The following is a 25,544-nucleotide window of genomic DNA, read 5'->3' as shown; positions in this document are numbered from 1 at the left end:
GTTTAAGGACCATAAGACATAACATTGTTAAAACTCAGTACTTCCTCAAATGGCAGATGTAACACAATCTCTGTTGAAAACCCAATGACAGCTACAGACAAGTCATACAAAACCTCAAAGAAGTCCAGAGAGTCCAGACATATCGAATGGAAAAGCAGAGAGCCAGCTCGGTGGTTCTTCAGGTGTGTGCAGTGCAAGCCACAGAGCTCGGGAAGAGGAACCTATTCCTCAAAGTTGTCCTCTGACTTCCACATGCAGCTGTGGGGCATGCATGCACATATTCATACACACTTTTCCCCTTAATTTCAAGGAATCCCAACAACCAAAACAATACTGAAGAGTGAATAAATCATATTGCTTTACTTCAAATTTTACTATAAAGCTCCAGAAGTAAAAACAGGATAATGAGGATAGAAAAAACACAAAACAAAATGAACTAAAGGACTGGAGCAAAATACAGAAGTAAACCCTCATACTGTCAAATACGTTTTGATAAGGGACTCAAGAGCAGTAAGGGTCAGTCTTTCAACAAAGATGTAAGGACATCATCATGTACAGAAATAAAAGTAAACCTTTTACAACATACAATTATCTCTAAATGGATCAGACTTAACAGTAGGGACAAAGTTACAAAAGTCATTAAAAAAAAGCACAAGGCAAAGCATTATCAGCTATACATAGAAACAGGCTGGAGAGATAGCTCAAATGGTCAAAATCCTTGCCACTGAAGTCTTGCAACCTGCCTCATCCTTAGAATCCAAGTAAATAAAGGTGGAAGGTAAGAACTCCATAAAATTGTGACTCTCCATACACATACCATGGTACATGTGCCGCCCCCCAATAAATTAAAATGTAGGTTCCTATAATAGTCTAAATCAGAGGCAGAAAGCAGAATGAAATTGTCAAGAGCTAGGGTGTTTCTTGTTTGAGGCAGGGTCTATACAGTCTTAGCTGATCTGGGGCTCTCTATAAAGTCTAGGATGACTTTGAACTCAGAAATTGTCCTGCTCTGTCTGCTTAGTGCTGGGATTAAAAACATGCACTACTGTGCCCAGTACAGCTAAATTTTTTAAGATGAAGGTGGCTCATACACTGTGAATCCAGCCAATGCACCTAAACTGTATGGTTAAGATACAAATCTTTTGACAAAATGAAAGCATTTTACAAACAAAACAAAACAAAACAAAAAGTGACTATCCAGCATTCCATACAAGAGGTCAAAGTTAATGTGGCCAATACTGAGACGAACTGTCTCAAGTAGCCCAGGTTGGCAAGGCGACAGGCCAGGTATTAGTGGTACTGGGGATGGAAGCCAGACTTAGTGCATGCTAGGCAAGCACTCTACCAACAGAGCTGCATGATCCAGCCCCTAAAAACCATGGGTTGTGTTTCTTCTCAGACAGGGTTTGGTTTCTCTGTGTAGCTCTTGCTGACCTAAAATGCACTCAATAAAGCAGGATGGCCTCAAACTCAGATCCACCTGCCTCTGCTTCCTGAGTGCAGGCATTAAAGGTGTGCACTACCTGGCTACAAAACATGTTTTTAAGAGAAATATGCTTAGATATGGAGCTTAAGAAGAAAGGTTCTTGATAAGCTATGCTCACATGCTCGACAAAAGAAATCTTGGATATAGAACATAAAACGTGGCACACTGAAAAATGTTGAAGAGTACATGGGAGCTAATTTTAGTATTCTGGAAACTATAATAAATGGAAATTATGAAGGCAATGAATGGGTCAAGCTTGGGATCTCTACCCCCCAAATCCACACAGCAAAGGTAATTTATAAGGAAATTAGCATCTTTCCTTTTAAGTAGTGCAGAACCTCCCATCTCCTTCAACTTTACTTATATAAAAAACATGGTGCTAAGTGAAGCTCATCCCAAGACATCAAAATAACTTTTAAAAACTTGCTTTACATGTTCAGAACTGTTTTGAGTTCATTAGATGCTTTTATTGTTTTTAGTTAATGAAATTAAACAAAGCCAGAGGTAGTTTGCCACCTCCTAGTGCTTAACTGTTGCTCTGTAAGGTTTCTTGCTCTTGCATGCTGAGTGTATTTTAATGAGGCGCTTTTCTTTTCTCATTTTTTTTTTTTTTTTTAAAAGACAGGGCTTCTCTGTGTAGCCCTGGCTGCCCTGGCACTCACTCTGTAGGCCAGGCTGGTCATGAACTCAGAGGTCAGCCTTCTTCTGCCTCCCAAATGCTGGGATTAAAGGTGTGTGTCACCATACCAGGCTTGAGAGGTTCTTATGAAGTGTTCTAGTCCATGAAGTCCACATTCCTTCAATTGTCCAAAGGCCATTGTGGCCTTTAGAGTATTTTAAAAAATACTCTATTTTTTAAAATCAAGGCTCCAGTTTGTACTAGAAGAGGACTTAAGTAATGAATGAGTTACTGATAAAACTCTCTTGATCTATAGAAATCTCTCATGATTTTTAAGAATTCTCAAAACTGAATAAGAAACTATAGTTTCTCCTTTTTCTATTTGTCCAATTGCTATATGTAACTAATTTTCAATTACATCTGTATTTTCTTAACTTTTTCTCCCCACAGCTTAACTCCCCAGATTTAAACAAATAAAATATCTCTAACAAGAGAAATAAAAAGTATGCTTGTTGTATTTGCAACTCTACTGAGATACCATCTTTATTTGAACAGTCTTTGAGTAACTCAGGCTGTTGGAAGAGCTCCCAATATCCCTGCCTCTGCCTCCAAAGTTCTGAGATTATAGGCATATACAGCGGTACACAACTCAATTCTGATACCAAATGCTCAAGTGTTAAGTGTTTCTAGGGATCAGATTTCCTCCACAAGACTGTCCCAACTTCAGACATGGACTGCAAGTGGTATCTTTAGACCATGAAAATTCCAGGGTAGCTATAAAGAGGCAAGTTCCCAAGAATTTCTTGGCTTAAAAATTTGGTGAATGACTCACAGAACTTGGAAAAGCACTATGTCTTTCAATAAAAGGTTATAGTTATAACTAATCTTATTAGAAAAGATATAAATTAAGCCAACCAGGTCAATGAAGGTTCAGGAATATGGAGGGTGGTGCAGAGCTTCTGTGCCTTGGTTCTCCTGGTACATCAACATAGCTGTGGTATCCAGAGCATTAAGAGTCTTGCCATGTAATCCAGGCTAGCCTCAAACCATGATCCTCTCATTTCCACATCAGTCTCCCAAATGTTGGGATTATAGGTGTGCAAGGCAACTGGCTTGTCCAGAGTTTTTTCCTTTACTGCAGCTTCAATACAAAGGTATGACTGATTAATCAAACAGGCAATGTGACTAGGTCAAACATTTCTGCTGACCAGTCTTAGAGCGAACTTAGGGCCCTACGATGAGCCAAATCAAGAGTATAACAAAGATAGTTCAAGAACTCTAAAGGTTTGAGATATTCCTTGTCAGGAGCCAGGAACAAAAGCCAGACAAACTCCTCATATTATACTTACATATTGAAAAGGACTGGCTTTAGATCTCACAGAGAATAGTGTCTAAGACAATGATGAGACAACCCCCCAAAACCATAATGAAATTTTATTACATACAGTTGATAGAAGCAGGAGTAGTAAGTACTCTTCTGTACAAAGCAGACAACTGGTCTTAAATACAACAGAGAGAAATGTTAGTCCTACAACAACAGATGATACAAATGGAACCATTTAGAGACACACTAAAACATTTAAAATTATCTTCTTTCTCCATAGTCCACTGTGCATTTTTTTTTTTTAAAGAGATGGGGACACGTCCCAGGCAAGGTCACAATGGCATTTTATTGCCCTCGATGCTGATTTTCACTGCATGTGCAGATCTGCTTTTTTTCCTGATATCTGTGAACTTTCTCATCTGTTTATCCAGTCGACTGATACCTTTCTTGGAGGATGCCTGAAACTAAGATTGGGGAAAATTGAAGAACAAATTATTGAAATATGTAAATCTAGCAGTCAGAAGAGCCTGAAACTTAACAATAACCAGAACATGCTTTGGTGACAAGAATAAAGTGTTAGGAAAAAACTATTGAACTCTCAGTGACGATTAACTGGTTACTGTCCATGCTTTACTTTTAATTTTGCCACAATCCATAGAAACTTCCCAAATGATAGGAGGAAATACAGAAACTAAATCTTCCCAATCTCATCAATGACATCTGACAGGCTACAATTTCAAACAATTCTGGTATTAAAAATCCAAGACCAAAGACAAGTTATTAGAGACAGACTTTAAATATAGCCAACACAAGCAAACTCTGAGGTGTAAAGTTCTAGACTCAGCCTTGGGGTGAGTGTCTGCCCTGCTTCAGCAGGATCAAGGAGCCTGTGCAAACTATACCTGTGGTTGCTACGACTGTTAGGATATTTTCACTTGCTTTTACAGTTAAAGGCTTAGTTTTTGTTGTTGTTGTTGTTGTTGTGCTTTGTTTAAAACAAATATTTAAAAATATTTCAAATAATGCATGCCTTACCAAGATGTCGTTTCAGAAGAACTGACAGCTTTTATAAAATAAATCTGAAAAAGTCTGCTGCTGATGTCAAAGGCCAGTGTGTGTTCTTGCTGACTACATTAAGAATGGTTACTGTGACAGCTTGAATGAGAATAGCAGCTACAGCCTCATGTATTTGAATGCTTAGTTACCAGGGAGTGGAACTGTTTGAAAGAATTATAAGGATTAGGAGGTGTGGCCTTGTTGGAGGTATGACCTTATTAGAGGAAGTGTGTCACGGCAGGAGGATTTTGAGGTTTTAAAAGCCCATGACAGGCCCTGTAGCCACTACAGGCCCAGTCTCTCCCTGCCCCCTCTCTCTGCCTGTGGATGAAGATACAACTCTTAGCTCCAGTGCCATGAGTGTTCCATGCTCCCACCATGCCCCCACACTCTGATGATAATGGACTCACTAACCCTCTGAAACTATAAGCAAGCCTTTAATTGCTCTCTTTTGTAAGAGTTGTCTGGGTCATGACATCTCTTCACTGCACTAGAGCAATGACTAAGATAGCAAGTGACCTTCCTTCCTTGCTGGCTACATTGCTATGTAGGCTGCAGAGGATAGATAGTGGGGGAAAAGGAAAAATAATCATTGATGGTTTTACCCATCATGAACACTGAATGCTACAATACTGACTTGCCAAGCAAGATGTGCCAATTGGAGCAATAAATGGCATGACTGTTATGAAGGTAACCAAACACTTTCTTGTTACATTTGAGGCTTGCTCTACAGGAGAGAATTCACGCTTGGTACTGTGCCTGACTGAAAGCCATAGATAGCTTGGGAGGTCATAAGCCCTAGGACCCTACTATTACTGTGTTGCTACACTGTCATGTTGTAGAAGTGTATTCAAGCCCGGCATGGTGGCGCACGCCTTTAATCCCAGCACTCGGGAGGCAGAGGCAGGCGGATTTCTGAGTTCGAGGCCAGCCGGGGCTATACAGAAAAACCCTGTCTTGAAAAACCAAAAAAAAAAAAAAAAAAGAAGAAGAAGAAGAAGTGTATTCAAATAGCCATGGTTATACTTATACATTAGTTCTACTCTCAGCCTTGGTCAGAGAAGCTCCTTTCTATAGTAGGCAGCAGTTAGTGTAATGAGTCATAATTAGTCAAAATACTGAGAACAAGTGATTGTTCAGTTGTCAGCCTTAAATGGGAAACCTGTATCAATACCCACCAAGGCTCAAGGAACACAGAGAAAGAGAGAAAGAAAAAAACATAAGAGCCAAAGGACGGGAGGAACACTGGGGAATGCTGGAGTTGTGCTCATGAGCTCACTGCAGCTACGGTTACCTACCCAAGATTAAGCCAACACTCCAGCAGACAGCATAAACTGCCTTCAATGAATTATAAAAACCATATATAAATAAACAGGAGACAGTGAGATGGCTCAGTGGGTAAAGGTACTTTCTGCCAAGCCCGACAACCTGAGTTTGATTCCCAGAACCAGGTGTACTACGGCAGGCACACAAACCCAGAGATATATAAGCACATGCACAAATACATGTAAATTAAAAATCAAAACCAAGAAATTATATAAGGAGAAAATATGAAGGTAGGAAAAGTACATGGGTATTGAGAAGGATAAGGGAGGAGATATTGGGTGTGGGTAGACAGAACCAAGCTACACTGCATACACACACGTAATTATCAAAAAACAAAAATGATGACAGAATAGAGAAGACAGGGGCTTTTCTTTTACTTCTCTCCAAATATTTATTACTGAATTCCCTCCAAAGCTTAGAGGCACTTAGAAGGTAAGCAAGACTCTCTAGAACGTCTGTACTGTAAGCTATTCATAGACTTAGCCTCACCCTAATATGAAGCTAGTTGATCATTAGGCAAGGAACAAACTCTCTATGGCATTCTTCAAGTTTTCTAAGAATATCTCAACTGCAAACTTGGCACTAGTATACTCAGCATAAAAATTTATTGTCAGATAAGAAAAAGGGTTATTACCAGCATACCATTCCTAAGCCTTCCTTTTATTTTGTACAAGGAGTTGGTGGAGGCCTTACTGCTCAACTCTCTGACAATGATCTGACTCCCTGAAGCCCCACAGACCAAGCTGGATGTCTCTTTGTTCACGCCCAGGCTCTTCCCTTAACAGCCTGAACCCTCCAGGATCTGCTTGGCATTAGCCCCAGAAACACACCCAGGCTAGTGGCAGATTGCTCCTCCTGCCCGTGTCATGTATCTCGTCCACAGATTTCTCAATGACTGACATCTCGCCACAGCCACCAGTACCTAACATGCTAAATCCAATCATCTTCATTTCCCGATTCATCAACTCTCTAACGTTCCTTTGGATAGTAGGAAAGCCTCAATGTTTTATCAAGAGGGGAAAAAAGCCTTTAGAAAACTCGCAAGGAACATTTACTAAAACAAGGAGGGACACAGCTACATGACAACACATAATAAATCATTAAGAATGGCAGTCAGATGGAATTTTGCCATATTAAATTAAAACCAACTCCTCAAACTAAGAGTATGATCACATTACAGACTAAATTTTTTTAAAAAGGCTAATGGTCATGCATGCATAAAAAGAAGCAAAAGGCTATAAACAAAAATGTTAACTTATAGCGAGAGCACAAGTTATATTAATTTTATCTGTAATGCCTGTATTGTAAAACTTTATAAAAAAATGCATTGCTGCCACCATTTTACTATTACTTTTTTAAAAGCCCCATCATTCACAGGCAGGTGGAGCTCTATGAGTTTGAGGCCAGTATACTCTACATAGCAAGTTTTGGGCCAGCCAAAATATTGTCTCTCAAAATAAAATTTTGTTTTTTTTGTTTGTTTAAGACTTATTTACTCATTCTATGCATGTGAGTACTGTCACTGTCTTCAGACACACCAGAAGAGGGCATCGGATCCCATTACAGATGGTTGTGAGCCACCATGTGGTTACTGAGAATTTAACTCAGGACCTCTGAAAGAACAGTGCTCTTAACCATTGAGCCATCTCTCCAGCCCTAAATAAAAAGTTGTTTTTTTTTTTTTTAAATCAGAAATAAACAAATATATATTCACATAAATCATAAAGACTATTACATATCCCTTAAAAATAAATCTCCCATGCAGATTAATTAGGAGAAATGAACAAAACAATATGCTGAGAGAACTAAATTTTGGCAGCCTAGATAAATATCAGCAAATGACTGGAAACGTGGGATGAGAGCTCTCCTTCACACTAGAGGAAAAGAATCTACAGCTCTCCTACCCCCTCTCCCTACAAGGATATGGGCTCATGACAAGCCACAACAGACGATGGCACATGGGCCCTAGAAAAATAGGCCATGCTTCCAGAGCAGACCGGCCAACAAACTTTTATTACATTTTCATGCCTGCACTGTCATTTCCAACTTTCAAAAACAAAAGTATTAGGAAAGGGAATTTAAATAAGGTGGCTAAACTAAGGGAGAAGATAGTGAGAAAATATAAGAAGGTTAAAAAAAAGAAATAAGTATAAGGAGGAATAGCAAGGAGAAGTGGCCATCAATTTAGATATGGAACCAGGAAACAGAAGTCGTGTAGAGGAAGTACCACCTACATAAAGCCCATCTCCTTGCTTAGTTTTCAGTAGTTATGAGCACACCATAGCAAGAACATAAAGGAACTGAAGGAACCTGAGGGAGGAGCACAAAAGGCAGCAAGATCCTGTGCCCAGCAGTGGGGTGTCCTCTTCATCTCAATGTCACTGGCTTATAACCTGTTGAAGACCTGTTGAATACACCTATATCCAGTAGTAGGTGTTAAGTAATGAGTTCTTGATGAATGCTATCATGTCACTGACTATAGGAAAAAAGTCAATTCTTGTGCACCAACAAACTACTAAGGCTTTTTGTATACCTGTAACGCAGACTATGATTCTGGGTCCAAATAAAAAGGCTTTTCCGGCTGGGTAGTGGTGATACACGCCTTTAATCCCAGCACTCAGGAGGCAGAGGCAGTCAGCTCGAAAGTTCAAGGCCAGCCTGGTGTACACAATGAATTCCAGGGCAATCAGGGCTACACAGAGACAGCCTGAATTTGGGTGTGTTCTTTTTATAAAAATTAGTGACAATCAGGACAAACAAAATGTTTATTGGGAAAGTAATGACCTATTAGTCTCTATTATTTCCTAGAAGGGGAGCTCAAGGCCAACTCCTAAGGATTCAGAAGCCTTAGTGACTCAGGATGCTGGTCAGGATTATTTGTTTCAGAAGCTGATTTCAGGCCAGGTTTTTTTTTTAACCTAAGAAAGCACATACTTGTTTCCACTCTGCTGGCAATTCAAGCCCATGCACAGCTCATGCTTCCTTGGGAATACCTCTGATATACACATTCTGGAAGGGCCAGGACTACAGGGGCATCCTGTTGCCTTCAATGCTGAACTTGACAGCTCGGTGCATTTTGCTGAGCCTCTTCTGTTCTGCAAACCGCCTCTTATGCTTTTCCAATCGACTTAGGCCCTTTTTAAGAATACCAGGCTAGAAAGAGTGGTTTTATGGGAGAAAAAGATTACCAAAAAACAACATTTGTGTATTATCTTCATTGATGATAGGGGAAGTGTCAATTGTGACAATTTCACAATAGAAATGTTTAAGCAGATGGAGAGAAAGGAAGGTGAGGATCCAAGAAAACAGGTGAATTTTCTTTCTCATGATTCTTTAAGTGAATGAATGAATACCTAAAAGATCCCAAAACAGATCTCTGTGATTCAAACCCTAACTGCTATAAACATTATTAAACACACAGAAGGGCAAACAATTCAAATGGTCCTGCTCTTCCTCTACTCACTTACCCTGGATGACTCCATTTCTACATTCCACTTGGGCCTGACAACATAGTCCTTGTTTGATGGCATTGGGACTCTTGCACGGGCACAGAAGCCAGGATCTCCAGGCCTAAGAGCCCTAAGGAAGGGAAGAAACACATATACTGCTTACTTAGTTGGCCACAGCAAAGGCTAAGTGAGATTTCACCCTTTTATTCCTAGGCCCACCCCATTCAGCTACAAAGTTTCAAATCTTAACCACAGACTACCTACCTACCCCTCATTACATGGCTCCTCAATGATAATTCCCTCTTTATTTATATGAATTCTTGTTTCTCCTTGGTGTTAGATGTTATCATGCTCTGTCCTTTCCAAGGCTAGTCTCAAGAAAATGTTTTCTTAAATTTACGTGTGTCTGAGCATTTGCTTTCATCTATGCATATGTACCACAAGAAAAAGCAGTCAGACCCACTAGAGCTGGAGTTACAAACAATGTGAGTGCTGGGAACTGACTGCAGGTTCCCTGAAATAATAGCAAGTATCCTTCCTAGAAGGGGAGCTCCAGGCCAACTCCTAAGGATTCAGACGCCTTAATGACTCAGGATGCTGGTCAGGATTATTTGTTTCAGAAGCTGATTTCTCCATCTCTCCAGCTCCAGAGTACTCTGAATCCTAAGTTTTCTAAACAAGTCTCAAGAGTCACCAGGAGTTGAGGAAAAAATTAGGTTGTCAAAATGATCCCCCAAAGTTTCATGTATCACCACAGTTTCCCAAAGTTCCATGAATGCCCATAGTTCACAAGGTTTCTGCACATGCAACTCATACATTTTCATTTGTTTCTTCTTATAGAAAACTTGTGAGGTCACTACAAATCCCCTAGCAGCTATATGAAGTAACAAAGAGATCCCAGTATCTCTCTCAATATTAACTTTGCAAACTACTACACATCCCTGCCAGGACACTGATACAACCTATTTACCTTACCTTCTTAGCTTTACACAGGACAAGTTTTACTTGTGCTTATCTTTAGTTCTAGGCTACTTTGAAAATAACCATATTACACTAAGGTCACACTTCTTAAGTGAGTCAAGCCCCTCTGTCAAGATCTGAGCATTTTAAGCCATTCAGTCCTTTGGAGCTCCCTCTTAAGGTATAGTGAGAGTAGACTTACCTCTACTGGGAGCAGGGAGCAAACATCGCTACTCTCATCTCCAGGCTCTGTTCCAGCATCACTGACACATCTTCACTATTGGCTCCTCAGCTACACTCACTGCCAACTTGGTTAGTTCGTTTTTACTCGAGACTCTAAATTGAACATTTACCCCAGCTTTGGATATAACCATCAAGTCTAAATGTCTACCCTGACCAGACTCCAGGGTGGTTCTAAGAGTATCATGGAAACACATGGAAGGGCTAGAGAAATAACTAATTTCTTCAACTCTACTTACTCTTTCTACATTTTTGTAGATGGTTCTACCACTGTCTCTATATTTTGGTTTGAGTCTTCATTTGTAAGCTGACTTCTCCCCTAAATATGTTACCAACTCTAAGCACTATCTTTACAATGTCTTCTCAGTCCCTGTTACCCTACTACGAGCCCCATTTAGCCCCATGCTGTATCACACACTGCCTCAGCCCACTGCTCTGGCCTGTCCAAATGATGCCCTCAGAGCCAGAATTTCTAATCAAATATGACAGTTTCACATATAAACTCAAAACCTTCTGCTAAATCATAAAGAGAAGCAACATTTCCATATTTTGATCTCAGTTGGGCTCCTGCTGGTCACACCTGCATTGCTAGGATCTCACACTGCCGCCGATCAGCACATCTGCCATTTTGAAACCAGGATTGCATATGAACCCACACATCTCGGTCTATATCCCTTCATGAAACTACTTGACAGCATGAGAAAAATTTAAAGTTCTTTTGTATCCTTTAAGTTTAGACTTAAAAGGATTCTAACACTTACCAATCAACAACAAAATACTTGTTAAATGATCTATCCTCTTAATTCTTCAGAGCACACAATATAATGTTTTATAATTATTCAATAAACATTTAAATTGAAAAAAATTACCCTTTGTCAAAGGGAACATATAATTTAATTTTGCACTTATGACGAAGTAAAAACCAAAATCGTCTCTATATACTAAGAAAGATCAAGACTGAATCCTTACTTTTCTTCTCCTGTTAGTACCTTTTCCAGGTCTCTTCGTGGTGTCTGACCACCAGTGCTGGAAAAAGAGCAAACAGTGAGATACCAGAAATCTCAAATTCTTAGAACTAGGGGAAAGCATGTCAAAATACCACATTTATGTCATAACAAATACTTTATACTGACCATAAAAAACAATGAATTAAAAGTATGTATGTGAGGGTATGCATGTGGCAGTCAGAGGATAACTGGAGTTAGTTTTCCTTCCACCTTTACTTGGGTTTTGTGGATCACTCAGGTTGCCTGACTTGCACAACAAGTGCCTTTACGCTCTGAACCATCTTGTTGGCCTGAGAACTTGTCATTGTTTTAAAGTATTGTTCACTTTAGCTGTCATTTGTGCAGGAGGTTTCATTCTGGGTGACCTACCCAAACTATACTTATAACTGATAGCCCTGCCCTTCCAGGATATATCCAGAATACTGATAAATTGAACCAGTAACATTTTTTCCTCCTACAGTTTTGGAACTGGGCTGAGAAAACTGTTTTCTGCAAATGTCTAGAACACGACCGTCTCTAGCACTCCAGCACTGGGATAGCATATTGTATTCGGCTGTCCCAGAAAGGTCTTCCCTAGATGCCATCAGGTTAAACTACACTTGTGCATTCATACCTGTTCCCTCATACCTGCTCATTCTTCGTCGCTGTGGCATTTGTTCTAGATCTCTCTGCTCCCTTTCTTCTCTTGTCATTCCTTTATAGTTTGAGGTAAGACCAAATATGGGCCGAGACCACTCATCTGCAAAAAGGGAAAATAATAAGTATTTAGTTCACAAAATAGCATTTTCTCCCAGGCCTTTAAATAACCATAACCTAATACTGGGCAGTATTGTAGGCATTTATAGAAAATTTCTTTCTTAAATGTGGCACATGGGAAGAATGAAAACAAACCTAGAGCTTACAATCAACCTGTACTTCAGTCAGGCTCTAGATCTCTCTGTCATAAACAAGAAGCATGTGAAAAGGTCTTGGAGACTTGTAAGATCAACTGTGGCTAACTTTCTTTTTTCCTTTTTTTTAAAGGTTTATTTATTTTATGTTGTCGCTGTCTTCAGACACATCAGAAAGGGGCATCGGATCCCATTACAGATGATTGTGAGCCACCATGTGGTTGCTGGAAATTGAACTCAGGACCTCTGGAAGAGCAGTCAGCGCTCTTATAATCACTGAGCCATCTTTCCAGCTCTTGGGGCTAACTTTCTTGCTAGTAGTGCTCTCTCTATACCCTCTCATTTAATCTTTGTAATAGCCCAAAGAAAACAAAAAAGTATCACTCTCTCTGTATAACAGATGTAGGCCAAGCCTGAGGCTTAGGCTACTAGCTGAGGATTTGCAGGAAGGTGGCGGAGTCAACTATAATCCAGGTATGGCTAACTCCAGGGCCTGCGTTCTACCCACTCTCCATGTTCTTGGGCCACAGCTAGAAGACATGTTTTTAACTGTTGTAGTTAATACTGGAAAACACATTTAAATAGCCTTAAAAGCATTTTAAGTGTAAGAAAAAAAAAGTTAATACCTATGTGAGGGCACTAAAATTCTTCTATTTCACTTTACTGAATCATTTCAACAAATATTGGTAAAAATACAGTTTTCATATATGCACCTCTCTCTCTAAACAGTAAACAAATAAAAAGCAAACTTCACATACTGATGAGCTTCCCTGCCATGTCCTTGTTGGACCTTGACTCCTTAGGGTGTTTATACAGATACATCACTGCTCGGCCAATCCCACTATGCTTCAGGGTCTCTTGGCTCACACTAGGTAGCTAGGGAACAAAAACATATACATACATATTAATTCACTCATAAACTAGGAGGTATGTTAATCTAGAGATCCTCCTTCATTCACATTAGAACTAATACAAAATTCCATTTTCAGGGTCTACGAAGACATGGAATATCCTTTGTGCTGACACCAAAAGCTAACATTTTAGTATTAGTGAAGTAAAATCTAACAATGTGAAAAAATATGAACTACACATATGTAAGAGAACAGCAGCTCAGCCTAGGCTGTGGAAAGCAACAAACCCAAGCCCGAATCTAAGCACAGCCACCGCTAGCTGCATGGCTTTGGACAAATCATTTAACTTATCTTAGTTTCCTCATCTATAAAATAGAGGCAGTATGCCTAACTTGACAAGTTTTTTGTAAAAGACCAATAAGCTAATACACAAAGCACCCAGCACAATCCTTTGCACACAGAAGCTCCTTCCAAGTTTCTTCAGATGTTAGGCAACTTGTCTAGGGTGTCCTAGCCATGCCAAAGGGTATGATCCAATTGAAGTTTATTGGATTTACATTTATTCTAAATGTAGTACACTTTCTACTTCAAGTGCCTCTCTACAGTATGATCATTACTGGACTGCTCTTCTAAGAAACCATTGGCTCCACTAAGAACTCTTTCCTTGAAAACTGTCATTAAACAAGTTTAATAAGGTTTGTTTGTTTTTAATGCTCATTTTATAAGGTATGGTCACTTTTCCCAAACCTCTTTTCTGGCATGCTATAGCAGAACAAAATTTACAAGTAAATGGTACAAAATACACGTCTTGACTACAGAAACCACATCAGATACTTAATAAATTAATTAATAAATTATCTGTGGCTAACCTCTTGCAGAATCTTTAACAATTCCTCCCGAATCTTCAGTGCAGGCAAACTCCTATCTGGTAGAGGTGAGAGCCATTCTTTAATGGCAGACATCACACCACTGTCAATAAATGTTTCTTTAAGGTCCTGCCTATAACAGTAATGATAATAACGATGAACACAGTAATCATGCCAAGTCTATCACCCTGACTTTATTTACATAGTGACATCTCAAACTGCTTTTAAAGAGTTTATTTATACTGTTTATTCAACTTCTATTCTAGTTTCAAAAACAGTACAAAAGTTAGCTTCCAGAACTGTACAGATTTGACAAATGTAACTTGCTAAGATATGCAAGCTTTACAAAATAGATTAATACCAATATTAATGATAGACACTAAAAAAAAAAAAAAAACCCAACAAAAAAATCCCCAATGAAGTCCAATTATTACTAAAAAAGAAAAAAAATCTATTAGAATAGTTTCACAGTGAGGAAAATACCTCAATTTAACACAAATATTAAATTCTGCTTTATATTGTAAAATCAACTAGAAAATGCAACATATCTATGTGAAGTCTGCTAGACAGCTTTGCCTGCCGTGGTGGAGAAAGCAGTTCCAATTGGCTCACTGGTGTGCTACGGCATTTTAACAAAAATAGGTTATCACTTTATTCAAAGAAAAAAACAAAGTTGCTCATGACTACAGGAAACTAACAAAAGAATTCATCAACATGGATTTAGAAGAAGCATCATTAAAGAAGAACAATGATGGTAATGCACAAGATTAAATGAATCAGCACAGCATGAGCTCTAAGCAATATCTCCTAAGATTTGCTGTTTCCAACTACCATGGGAAAAAAAACAGATGAAAATTTACAAGGTCTCAAGTGTCTATAAAGAATAAAATCAGTAAATTTCCAGGTTTTCTTTAATATTACTAGTTTTCTGTTTGCTCTGTTTTCAAAAGTTTTATAAAAAACTTATGAGCCAGGCATGGTGGCACATGTCTTTAATCCCAGCACCTGGTAGGAAGAGGCAGGCAGATCTCTGTGAGTTCAAGGCCAGCCTGGAAGTTTACATAGAGAGACCTTGTCTCAAAAAACAAACAAAAACCCTCAAAATGTATGAAGAACAGTAACTGAGGAAAATTTACTCATCCCCGATTTCTATGGCCCAATAAAAGGACTTAATTATTTAATAGTTCTAGAACAGTGTATGGTTTGAATACTATTTTATTAAAAGAAAAAACGATTTCCAAGAAAACAAAATACTTACTTTTTAAGGTGCATAACCACAGTAGGCAATAAAGTTAATTTTTTCAGAGCTGGCTTTTTTTGATTATTCAATTGTCTGTCTTCCTATTTAGAAAATAGACACCCCCCCCCCAAAAAAAAGGTTTAAAATAAAGCAACATTAACTCTTAATAGGCAATTATAATCACCACGATTCTAAACCTTAAATAGAAATTATGTTCTAAGAAGAAAGCATAAGCTGTCTGCACAAAGCTGAACTCATAATCTGTTTAGTCAATCAAATCCATAATTGTTACATCATTGCTTTTTAACCATCAGAACCAAAAGGCAATGTCATCTTCTTTTTTTTTTTTTTTTAGGTTTTTCGAGACAGGGTCTCTCAGTGTAGCCCTGGCTGTCCTGGAACTCACTTTGTAGACCAGGCTGGCCTCGAACTCAGAAATCTGCCTGCCTTTGCCTCCCAAGTGCTGGGCTTAAAGGCATGCACCACCACGCCCAGCAGCAATGTCATTTTCAATACTGACAAGTTTTCAAGTTTTTGGAGTTTATTCTAGTAACAAAAATATAGCTGAGAAATGTTGGTTTCTCTTCAAGAATTATCTTTCTATGAGGAAAGATATGACCTATTACCAAAAATATTTACTTGAGTAATTTCTATTTTTTATACACTTTATATTTGAATAGACATCAACTGTGTTCGTGAACCAGATAGTTATGAAAACAAACTTCCCATTCACTTAAAAAAAATTTACTTTACTTACAATTTCTTTTCCTAATAATGTGGCAGAATCTTTTCAATTAAGATTATTTATAGAATTAAAATTTAGGAAAAGATTATTACAGAAAGCACAGAACCTTTTATGGTAGTCTAAGCTTAAACATTTAAAGAAAAAGATGCCAACCATCATTTTGGTTGAGGGCAGGAGGGGAGAAAAGGTAACCCTGAAAAGACTCTTACCTCAGCAGCTTCATTCATCTTGACAATCATGGCGCTCACAACATCATCTGCATCACTAATAAAAGTGCCCCCATCTCGATTTCGTCTGCGTTTGCCACACATGCTTTTTTTTCGTTGTAACATCATCTCAAAATCTGACAGAAAGTCCATACTAGGCAGCAACAAAAAAATAAAAAAATAAAAAAAAAAAAAAAAAATCAAGCTCTTTAATCACACACCTTCTTTAATCAAATTAAGAACATCAAATTGGCCAGGCAGTGGTAGCACATACCTTTAATCCCAGCACTTGAGAGGCAGAGGTAGGTGGATCTCTTAGGAGTTCGAGGCCAACCTGGTCTACAGAGTTCCAGGACAGCCAGGGCTACACAGAGAAACCCTGTCTCAAAAAACAAACTTCTTTGACTCTGAACTTGAGTCAAAGAAGTACTACTGCTTTTTTGTTTGTTTTTTTTAAGATTTATTTTATGTATGTGAGTACACTGTAGATGTCTTCAGACACACCAGAAAATGGCATCAGATCCCATTACAGATGGTTGTGAGCCACCATGTGGTTGCTGGGAATTGAACTCAGGACCTCTGGAAGATCAGACAGTGCTCTTAACCACTGAGCCATCCCTCCAGCCCTGTTGTTTTAAGACAAACTTTCTTTGTGTAGTTTTCCTTGTCCTAGAACTTACTACATAGACCAGGTTGACCTCAAACTCAGAGATGCACCTGCCTCTGCCTTCCAAGTGCTGGGATTAAAAGCACGAGTCACCACCACCCAGCTACATATTTTAAAGCTCATATATACTTAACTTCCTACAACAAGAGGAGGACTTTATGTCAGTTCTTACTCTATCCACTGTAAACATTAATCACAATGAGGCCTAAGTTTTTCATATGCCACACTCACACTTGTCATCTGTTAGCTTGAGAAGGAACATCTCAAGTCCTCAGTCAATTTAGGTGTACTGCCCTTTTAGGAATAGGAAATGTCAAAGTATTTAAATGGTTTTGTCTTATGAACCATGACTAGAAAACAATTAATTGCTGCTTTTTAGTTCTGAAGAGCACAGCTGAAAACACAGTGACTGTAGGCATGCCAAGTGCCTGCGCTTACAGCTATCCGCACTTAGACCCAAGAGGGTGCCACCTCACTCTGCCACTTGTCATGCTAGTAAAACCAAAATTCTAAAAGCAGCACCCAAGTGTTGCTGCTTAATTCTTGCACATCATTAAAGAGAAACTCTACTTGCTAAAGCATAATCTTTACAACTGTGGACAGTGCTCAGTCTATGCTCCCATTCCCCCTCATGGTATAATCTTTTTGTGGACATGGTTTGCAACTATCTTAACAAAAGTAATCAAAGTATAATTAAGAAACATTTTAGTGTTGACTTTAGATTTATTTCCCCTGCCACCCAAAATGAGCCCTCCCCCATTTTTTTTCATATTAGGTAATTTCTCAGTAGAGTCTATCCTGTAAAAAATAAATTAGGAGTGTTGTGTAATGATATAGACTTAAGACATCTGAGCACAGAGCAAATAATAGCAAACAATTCACTAATACTATATGGAGGAGGTGAAGGGGGAGAGAGAGAGAGAGAGGGAGGGAGGGAGGGAGGGAGGGAGGGAGGAAGGAAGGAAGGAAGGAAGGAACTCTTCCAAATCTGGAAACCTAACCGAGAAACAGGAAACCTCAATGTGTCCCTCCCTTCACTTTTCTCACCACCATCACCACTTACTGCTTGCCTCTCTTTATGTTATCATCGGAATCAGAATCTTCTGCTTCTTTTAGCTGTGCTTCGTTTTTCTCTTCCTCCAAATCTTCTTGGTTAAAACCCTGAAAGCACAGTGAGTTAGCCCATCACAACCATTTTACAGATTTCCTTCTGCAAATAACTCCCAATTTTTCATGTTAAATAATATATCCACAAAAGACAAAGAATACAGAATAGGTATCAAAAAGGATGTAACAAAAGCTCCCTCCTTACCGCTAATCTGGGAATTTGTTTTTGTTCCAGAAAGGTCCATACCTGTATGAGCACTTTCATGCTCTAGTGTCTCCTTTTATTATACATATGCCAGCATACTATTCATAGTGGGTAGGGGATACTGTCCTACACCTACCAAATTCTACAACCTAAAATACTTCTATTCTTTGTAAGGCTTTGTACTATTTCACTGTAAGTATTATAGAACTACTGCACAGAAATAAAACAAAGCATACTTAAAACAAATAGTCCCATCTTATACATACCGTAAATTCCTCTTCCTCTTCATCACCAGATTCTCCAAATATATCTGCAATAAGATTTCTAAAAAAGAAAATATAAGAAGATTCACCTGCCTTCTTATATTTGCATATGCATTATTTTTACAAACAAGGCATAATTTATGGACAGTAAAATGTGCAGACCTTAGGCATCTAATTCAGCGGGCTGTAACAAATGTAACAAACGCTCATATAACCAGTGCTCTACTCACAAAGCCTATTTCTCCAGAAGTTTCCTCTCAGCCATTTCTTACTTGGGCAGTGCTGAACCCACAGGTGAGGGTGTTTGGTTTTGTTGTTTCAAATAAATTGGCCTTCCACAAACAAAACCCAGAGGTAATATGATTACTGACCCCAGCACCATATGTTTTACCAGTTCTTAAACTTCATGTAAATGGAGCCATAAAACACTCCTTTCATCTCCTTCAGTCAACATAATTTTCATGTTGTGGTCTGTGTAGTAATACTTCAGCTCAAGTCCTAAATGGCCAAAGGCAATTTACCCCTGAAAATCCCTTGAACCCCCCCCCCCGTTCTTTCTCACTTACTCTTCTTCATTGCCTGATTCACTATCACTCCCAAACAGATCCTTCTCTTCCTTCTTCTTTACAGAAGGCTCTTCTTTCCCGGCTTCTTCTTCACTGTCAGACGCTACTGTCTTCTCTCTTTTGCCTGACTTGTCTGATACAACATCACTATCAGAGTCATCAGCATCAGAGACAACTCGACTCTTCTTTGCTGCTGTTGGAAAATACAATCATTCATGCCCAGATAAAGGCCCCTGATGCACAAAATTGAAAAACTGAAGACAACTCTGGTACACATCAGATACTTGGACAAACCTCTGAACACACATAAGAAAATCCAACTGACCATCTCCAGTGCATAGAACTAGCAATCTCCGATTTTCAAGGAACCATTAAAAAAAAAAAAAAAAAGATTCCCATACCTCAACTTTTTTCTTTATACCCTACACACTTAAGCACAACTTTTTTTTTTTTAACTGTATTGAAACTGGTTTTTTTGCGACAGCCTTTCTCTGTTTAACAGCCCTGGCTGTCCAGGAACTTGCTTTGTAGTTCATGTTGGCCTTGAACTCACAGAAATCTGCCTGCCTCTGCCTTCTGAGTGCTAGAATTAAAGATATGCACTACCACTCCAAAACTCTGGATTGAACTTTTAACTTTGGTTAATCTCCTTTATATACTCACCTAACTCGTGTATGTATTTTATTGCCATTCTTGGACAGTATCTTTCTTTCCCTTAGATTTGGATTTTTCTGTTTGACCCTATGTCTTTGTCTTCCTTGCCCCATTAGTCTGGCTTTACCTTATTGTTTTAAAAAAAAAAAAACAATTTTTACATTTAACTAATTTTGTTTTTGAATTTTTTTTTTTTTTACTACTTGATTTTTTTTCCTTTTAAAATTTTCTCCTAATTTCCTGTTCTTGCTTTCCCTTCTAAAACATCATCAGCTTTCATCTAATGTGCCTTGTTTCTCTTTTCCTGCCCTTCCCCTCTCTGATTATTTCCATCCTTGCCCTAGGTAACTTCTGACTCCGCAGCACACTCTACAGTAATGCTGCCATTTCCAGTCCTCCGGCCACTGGTGGATTAAGTGCAACAGCTAATTTTAAGATCTTTCTAGAACTCGTGTGCTGCTGCTGCTCCTACAGTAGTTTGTCTCCTTCTCATTTCCTGTATAGGACTGAGCCTTCAAGAGTAGACTGCTCGGGAAGATGACTCCCATCCCCAGATTAAGGAAAGATATCCAAACAAGAGGTATATAAATCACCACACAAATACAAGAACTGTGAACAGGCAAAGCTACGTGACTCCTCAACTATGGAAATCAAAGGTACTGAACCAGCTAAAATGTAAGACAAAAGTTTCAAAACTTTCCTGGTAAAATGAACAATGACCTGAAAGGCTACACAGCAGATGAATCTGATCCATACCCCAGAGAGCGAGTGAGCAACACACAGGGAAAAGGCTACAAGACAGATGAGAAACCTCAATGGAAAAGTCAGCAACACAGAAGGAAAAACAGCAAGAAAACAGATTTTAAGTGAGGGACAAGGGGGAGAAATTGTTATAATCAAAACCTCAGTAAATGAAATATGACCTAACATGCACTGTTTTCTGCAGTAACAACTCTTATTCTAAAAGAATGTATTTTTTTTCCTAAAAAAAAGACAAGTTGCATAAAAAGGTATTAAGAAGTATCACCTATGAGGATGTAGAGTCTGAGGCAGTGAAAACTAACAATTTGTACAGCTATGGTCTCTAAATAGAACCCTCTAAGCCCTCCTATGTGGGTCCTCAACAATGTTTAACAATGAGAAGGACTTCTGAAGCTCAGCTCCTGTCTCAGTGAAACCCGAATCAGCAGCTGTAGAGAATCCCGGCCTACTATAGATACAGACAAGAGATTTCATGGGAACATATTTCTTTAAAATACTGGAAAAGAAACATATTTCTTTAAAATACTAGGAAAGAAAAATGAAGTCTTTTATATTGGCAATTAAACAATCATTTCAAGCACACAGAAGTTAATACAGTGAAGTTAGAATAACTCAAAGGAAATTTAGCCAATGATAGGAGAAGGAAATGAGTGTTTTCATTATACTTAAGAATATCGTGCTAGGTGTTGGGATTTAACTCTGTGGTTCACCACCTGCCTACCACCAAGCACAAGGTCCTTGTTTGACCCTTAGCTTCTAAATAAATAAATACATAAATAAAAATAAGGCAATTAGAATGTCATGTTGGAAAACAATTCAGACCTAACATTAACCTTAGACATTCAAAGCCAGTCGAAATGCTGAGAATAAGTGACTATTGAACGCTCAACCATGAATGAGACATCTTTATCACTCCCTCTCAGTCTCATAAAATAAATAAGGTAGAAAGAACAGGGAGCGCCTAAGAGCCAGAGGAAGTGGGGAGGTGGTGAGGACCAGAAACTTCCAATCATGACATGGCTGTTCCACCCTTGTCACAATAGCCCAAGACTGGGACCATCAATATGGTCATGTAGGGGGATGAATTTTTGAAGCCCCGTCCTCCTTGATGATTTATACTCAGTTAATGGTTGGTATGGAAAGGAGAAATATTTTCTTCATTAGTGGAGCCACTGGAAAGATACAAGACTTCCATAAGGTAAACCTAATAAAACTTATTTGGTTACAAAACAAAAATAAAAAATGAGAAAGTATGAGAGGGAGTTGGACAAGACAGGATAATGAGATAAGTATGGTTAAAATATATTATGTATATATTATGAAAAGGCCATGAAGAAACTAATATTACAATTAATATATGCTAATAAAACATACCAGAAGAGGACCCACTATTTTAGTTGTAACTAGAGACAAAAAGGAAAGTGACAGTCCAATAGGAATACTTACAGGCTTTGTCATCATCCTCACTATCAGAAAGCACAGCAGCCTTCCGCTTCGCTACTTTCTCCTCATCCCCCTCCTTTTCTTCATCATCATCACTGTCAATTTTTTGCCTTTTGGGTTCTTCCTCCTCACTGTCAGAGCTGTGGAGTCCTTTTCTGTCTGCATGGCCATCTGACTCATTCTGCACTTCAGAATCTTCTCTCTTATTCTCCCCATCACTGTCATCTGATTCTGGCTTTTCTTTGTGCCTGGAGGCATCCTCAGCTTCAGAATCACTAGCAGGTCCTTTCTGAGGGTCCTCACTTTCTGAGTCGCTGACTCTGGGTTTGGGGAGCTCCTCGCTTTCCGAGTCACTGGCCTGGGGCCTTGGGGGATCCTCACTTTCTGAATCACTGACTCGGGGTTTGGGGAGCTCCTCGCTTTCCGAGTCACTGGCCTGGGGCCTTGGGGGATCCTCGTTTTCTGAGTCACTGATCCGGGGTTTGGGGAGCTCCTCACTTTCTGAATCACTTATCCGAGGTTTGGGAGGCTCCTCATTTTCTGAGTCACTGGCCTGGGGCCTTGGGGGATCTTCGCTGTCAGACTCGCTGACCTGAGGCTGCAGAGGGTCCTCAGTTTCAGAGTCACTGGCTGTATGCTTTCTAACCTCTTCCTTTTCAGAGTCACTGGCATGCCCATTAAGGAGCTCTTCATTTTCAGAGTCGCTCCCATGTTGGTTGACAGCTTCATTTTCAGAATCACTGGCTGGAGACTCTGCATGTTCCTCAGAGTCAGAGTCACTGTCCTTTGGCCTGTGAAGCTCCTCACTTTCAGAGTCACTGGCATTAGCATTGGAAGGTTCATCATTCTCAGAGTCTGTTCCATTATGTATCTTGACCAAGCCATCTTCTCTATCACTAGTTTCATTCTGAAAAAGTTAGAAAAAGATAGCAATGTCAAAAAAGGCAGTGAAACTTTAAAATTTTTCAGCAATTTTTTTTTTTTTTTTTTTTTTTTTGGTTTTTTGAGACAGGGTTTCTCTGTGTAGCCCTGGCTGTCCTGGAACTCATTTTGTAGACCAGGCTGGCCTCGAACTCAGAAATTCGCCTGCCTCTGCCTCCCAAGTGCTGGGATTAAAGGCGTGCGCCACCACGCCCGGCTGTTCAGCAAATTTTTTAAATGTAGGAATTTGTGAATACAAAAGAAGATTTTTTTTTAAATCCTATACCTATACAAACACATCACTTTAAATGAAGGCCAGTCTGTGAAATGAACTGTCATAGTTTGCCCCCCAAAGAGAAGTATAATCAAGCCTGTATAGCATGCTTCCAGATGCGGAGAGTCTCAGTTGTTTAAAATGGAGCCTTAATTCCTCACATAATTCTAGTGACCCAAAGAAATCACTATAGCCTATTCAGAAGGGGGATCTTTATAGGACTGCAGGAATGTTTCTCAAGAAGAAACAAAGAAGTGTAGCATAAAACTTGGATAGTTTGGATTTACCCTTAAAAATGGTTTTCAGCCAGGCGTGGAGGTACACGCCTTTAATCCCAGCACTTGGGAGGCAGAGGCAGGCGAATTTCTGAGTTCGAGACCAGCCTGGTCTACAGAGTGAGTTTCAGGACAGCCAGGACTACACAGAGAAACCCTGTCTCGAAAAAAAAAAAAAAAAAAGGTTTTCATTTTACTACCATTGCAACAGCACAGCATTTCAAAGAAATGATAAGTGCTATACATATTCACTGAAATATAACAAATTTAGGAAGTGTAAAATTGCAAGCTTTTTAAAATTCCCAAAGGCATTGTTTTCTTGAGCTCTCATTAAGCACTCAATTTGATTCCTTGTCACTGTGGAAGCAGGCATTTAGTAAGTGTACACAGACACTGTGGGAAGAACATACAGTCATATGAGCACTGAGCTTTTACCTTAGCACACTTCTTATTTCAGAAGAGTGCAGGTGAAAAATTATGCAGAAAGTCATCTAAAAGGCAGGCATTTTAAACTGTTTTCATCACAGAGGCCTATTATTAGAGCACAGAATGCTCTCTAGTGACCAGGTACATATTATACATTTGGTGAATGAATAATAAAGGCTTAAAAGGATAATACAAAATTAAACATTTATTTAATAGATACTATGCTCAAAGTTGTGGATGTCTCCCAGGTCCTGGCCCTAAGAAAGTATTTGTCTAAAGAGAAGTCAGGGAAACACAAAACAATACATAATAATTTGATCCACCACCATGAAGTTATACAAGATATTTTGAAAATGTGTGTGTGTGCGCTCGGGAGTCTATATTTTACAGGGGGTGGGGGGCAGAGGTATCCAGACAGGGTTTCTCTGTGTAGCCCTAGCTATCCTGGAACTCACTCTGTAGACCAGACTGGCCTTCAACAGAGAGATCTGTCTCCCTCTGTCTCTTGAGTGCTACGGTCAAAGGTGTGCGCTACACGAACACCTGGCTCCTATCATTTTTACTTCTTAAGACTTTTTCTTTTCTTTTCTTTTTTTTTTTTTAGTACTAGTAACTGAACTCAAGACTTTACACATGCTAGGTAAGTTCTACCACTCAGCTCTACCTCAGCACCATCCCCCTTTTGGGAGATATTTTAAGACAGGGTTTCTGTGTAGCCCTGGCTGTTCTGGAATTCACTCTGTAGACCAGGCTGGCTTCCATCTCAAAAGATCCTGCTGCCTCTCCTCTCTGCTTCTCAAGTGCTGGGATTAAAGGTACCTACCACTACCACCTGTCCTATCATTTTTAAAACGAGCTTTATAAATATCCAGACACTCATCCATTATGTGGCATGAAAGGATGAAACAAAGCAACCACTTCAGACAAGAAAGAACTAGTTCTGGGCATGTAGGCACACATCTTCAATCTCAGAACCTGGGAAACAGAAGCAGTCAGATCTCTAGGAGCACAAGGCTAGCCTGGTCTAAATAGTGGAGTCCCAGGCCAAACAGAGCTACATAGTGAGACCCTGTCCCAAAACAAACAAAACCAAAAAGAAAGAAGAGAAAGAACTAGTCCCAAGAGACTCTAGCAGGAGACAAAGACATTACAGAATTTAAGAAGATGATATTAGAAACAGAAACTATGTAGCCAAAAGGTTTAAAAGTTATCAAAATATTTTATAATTTTAGCAAACTGAAAACTTAAACTTTAAAAAAAAAATCAGACCTGAATATAAAATATATAACAAGCTGGGCGGTGGTAGCGCACGCCTTTAACCCCAGCACTCGGGAGGCAGAGACAGGCAGATTTCTGAGTTCGAGGCCAGCCTGGTCTACAAAGTGAGTTCCAGGACAGCCAGGGCTACACAGGGCTATATATATATATACACAGGGCTATATATATATAAAAAACAAATTGTCACAAAATTTCTTAAGAAACATTGTTTTTATTCAAACAGGGTCTCAAGTATATCAGATTGGCCTCCGGCTTGCTTTGGAGCTGAGGCTAGATAACCTTGAACTTCTGATCCTTCCTGCTTCTACTTCTGAGAGCTGGGATTACAGGCATGTACACCACATCTAGTTTATATGGTAGTAGGTATTGTACTTAGGGTCTGAGAATGTTCTAAGCAAGCACTCTACTGAGCTACATACCTAGCCCAAATGTCATATT

At 39.2% G+C, this 25,544-nt stretch overlaps 1 protein-coding gene across 3 annotated transcripts in view; it reads right to left on the bottom strand.

Annotated features, from left to right (window-relative positions):
• Positions 1–3,521: 3,521 nt before the first annotated feature.
• The window catches only part of Iws1 (interacts with SUPT6H, CTD assembly factor 1), a 31,042-nt gene continuing 9,019 nt past the window's right edge, over positions 3,522–25,544 (bottom strand). The window contains exons 3-15 of one of the 3 annotated variants that reach the window (XM_029546935.1): positions 21,936–22,839; positions 19,074–19,266; positions 18,511–18,568; positions 17,996–18,093; positions 16,269–16,419; positions 15,333–15,415; positions 14,078–14,207; positions 13,116–13,233; positions 12,095–12,206; positions 11,430–11,486; positions 9,279–9,390; positions 8,805–8,964; positions 3,806–3,893 (exon numbers count right to left, since the gene is read on the bottom strand). In XM_029546935.1, coding sequence (XP_029402795.1) covers positions 8,836–8,964; positions 9,279–9,390; positions 11,430–11,486; positions 12,095–12,206; positions 13,116–13,233; positions 14,078–14,207; positions 15,333–15,415; positions 16,269–16,419; positions 17,996–18,093; positions 18,511–18,568; positions 19,074–19,266; positions 21,936–22,839 — 2,145 coding nt within the window. In that variant the 3' untranslated portion in view covers positions 3,806–3,893; positions 8,805–8,835. Of the gene's footprint in view, positions 3,894–8,804; positions 8,965–9,278; positions 9,391–11,429; positions 11,487–12,094; positions 12,207–13,115; positions 13,234–14,077; positions 14,208–15,332; positions 15,416–16,268; positions 16,420–17,995; positions 18,094–18,510; positions 18,569–19,073; positions 19,267–21,935; positions 22,840–25,544 lie in introns of all 3 variants that reach the window. The other 2 variants (XM_021214477.2, XM_029546934.1) reach the window with 2 other exon arrangements.

Source organism: Mus pahari, chromosome 15, assembly GCF_900095145.1.
Source record: "Mus pahari chromosome 15, PAHARI_EIJ_v1.1, whole genome shotgun sequence".
NCBI lineage: Eukaryota > Metazoa > Chordata > Mammalia > Rodentia > Muridae > Mus > Mus pahari.
The sequence above is the reverse complement of the archived record's forward strand: the minus strand, read 5'-3'. Positions and strand labels throughout refer to the sequence as shown.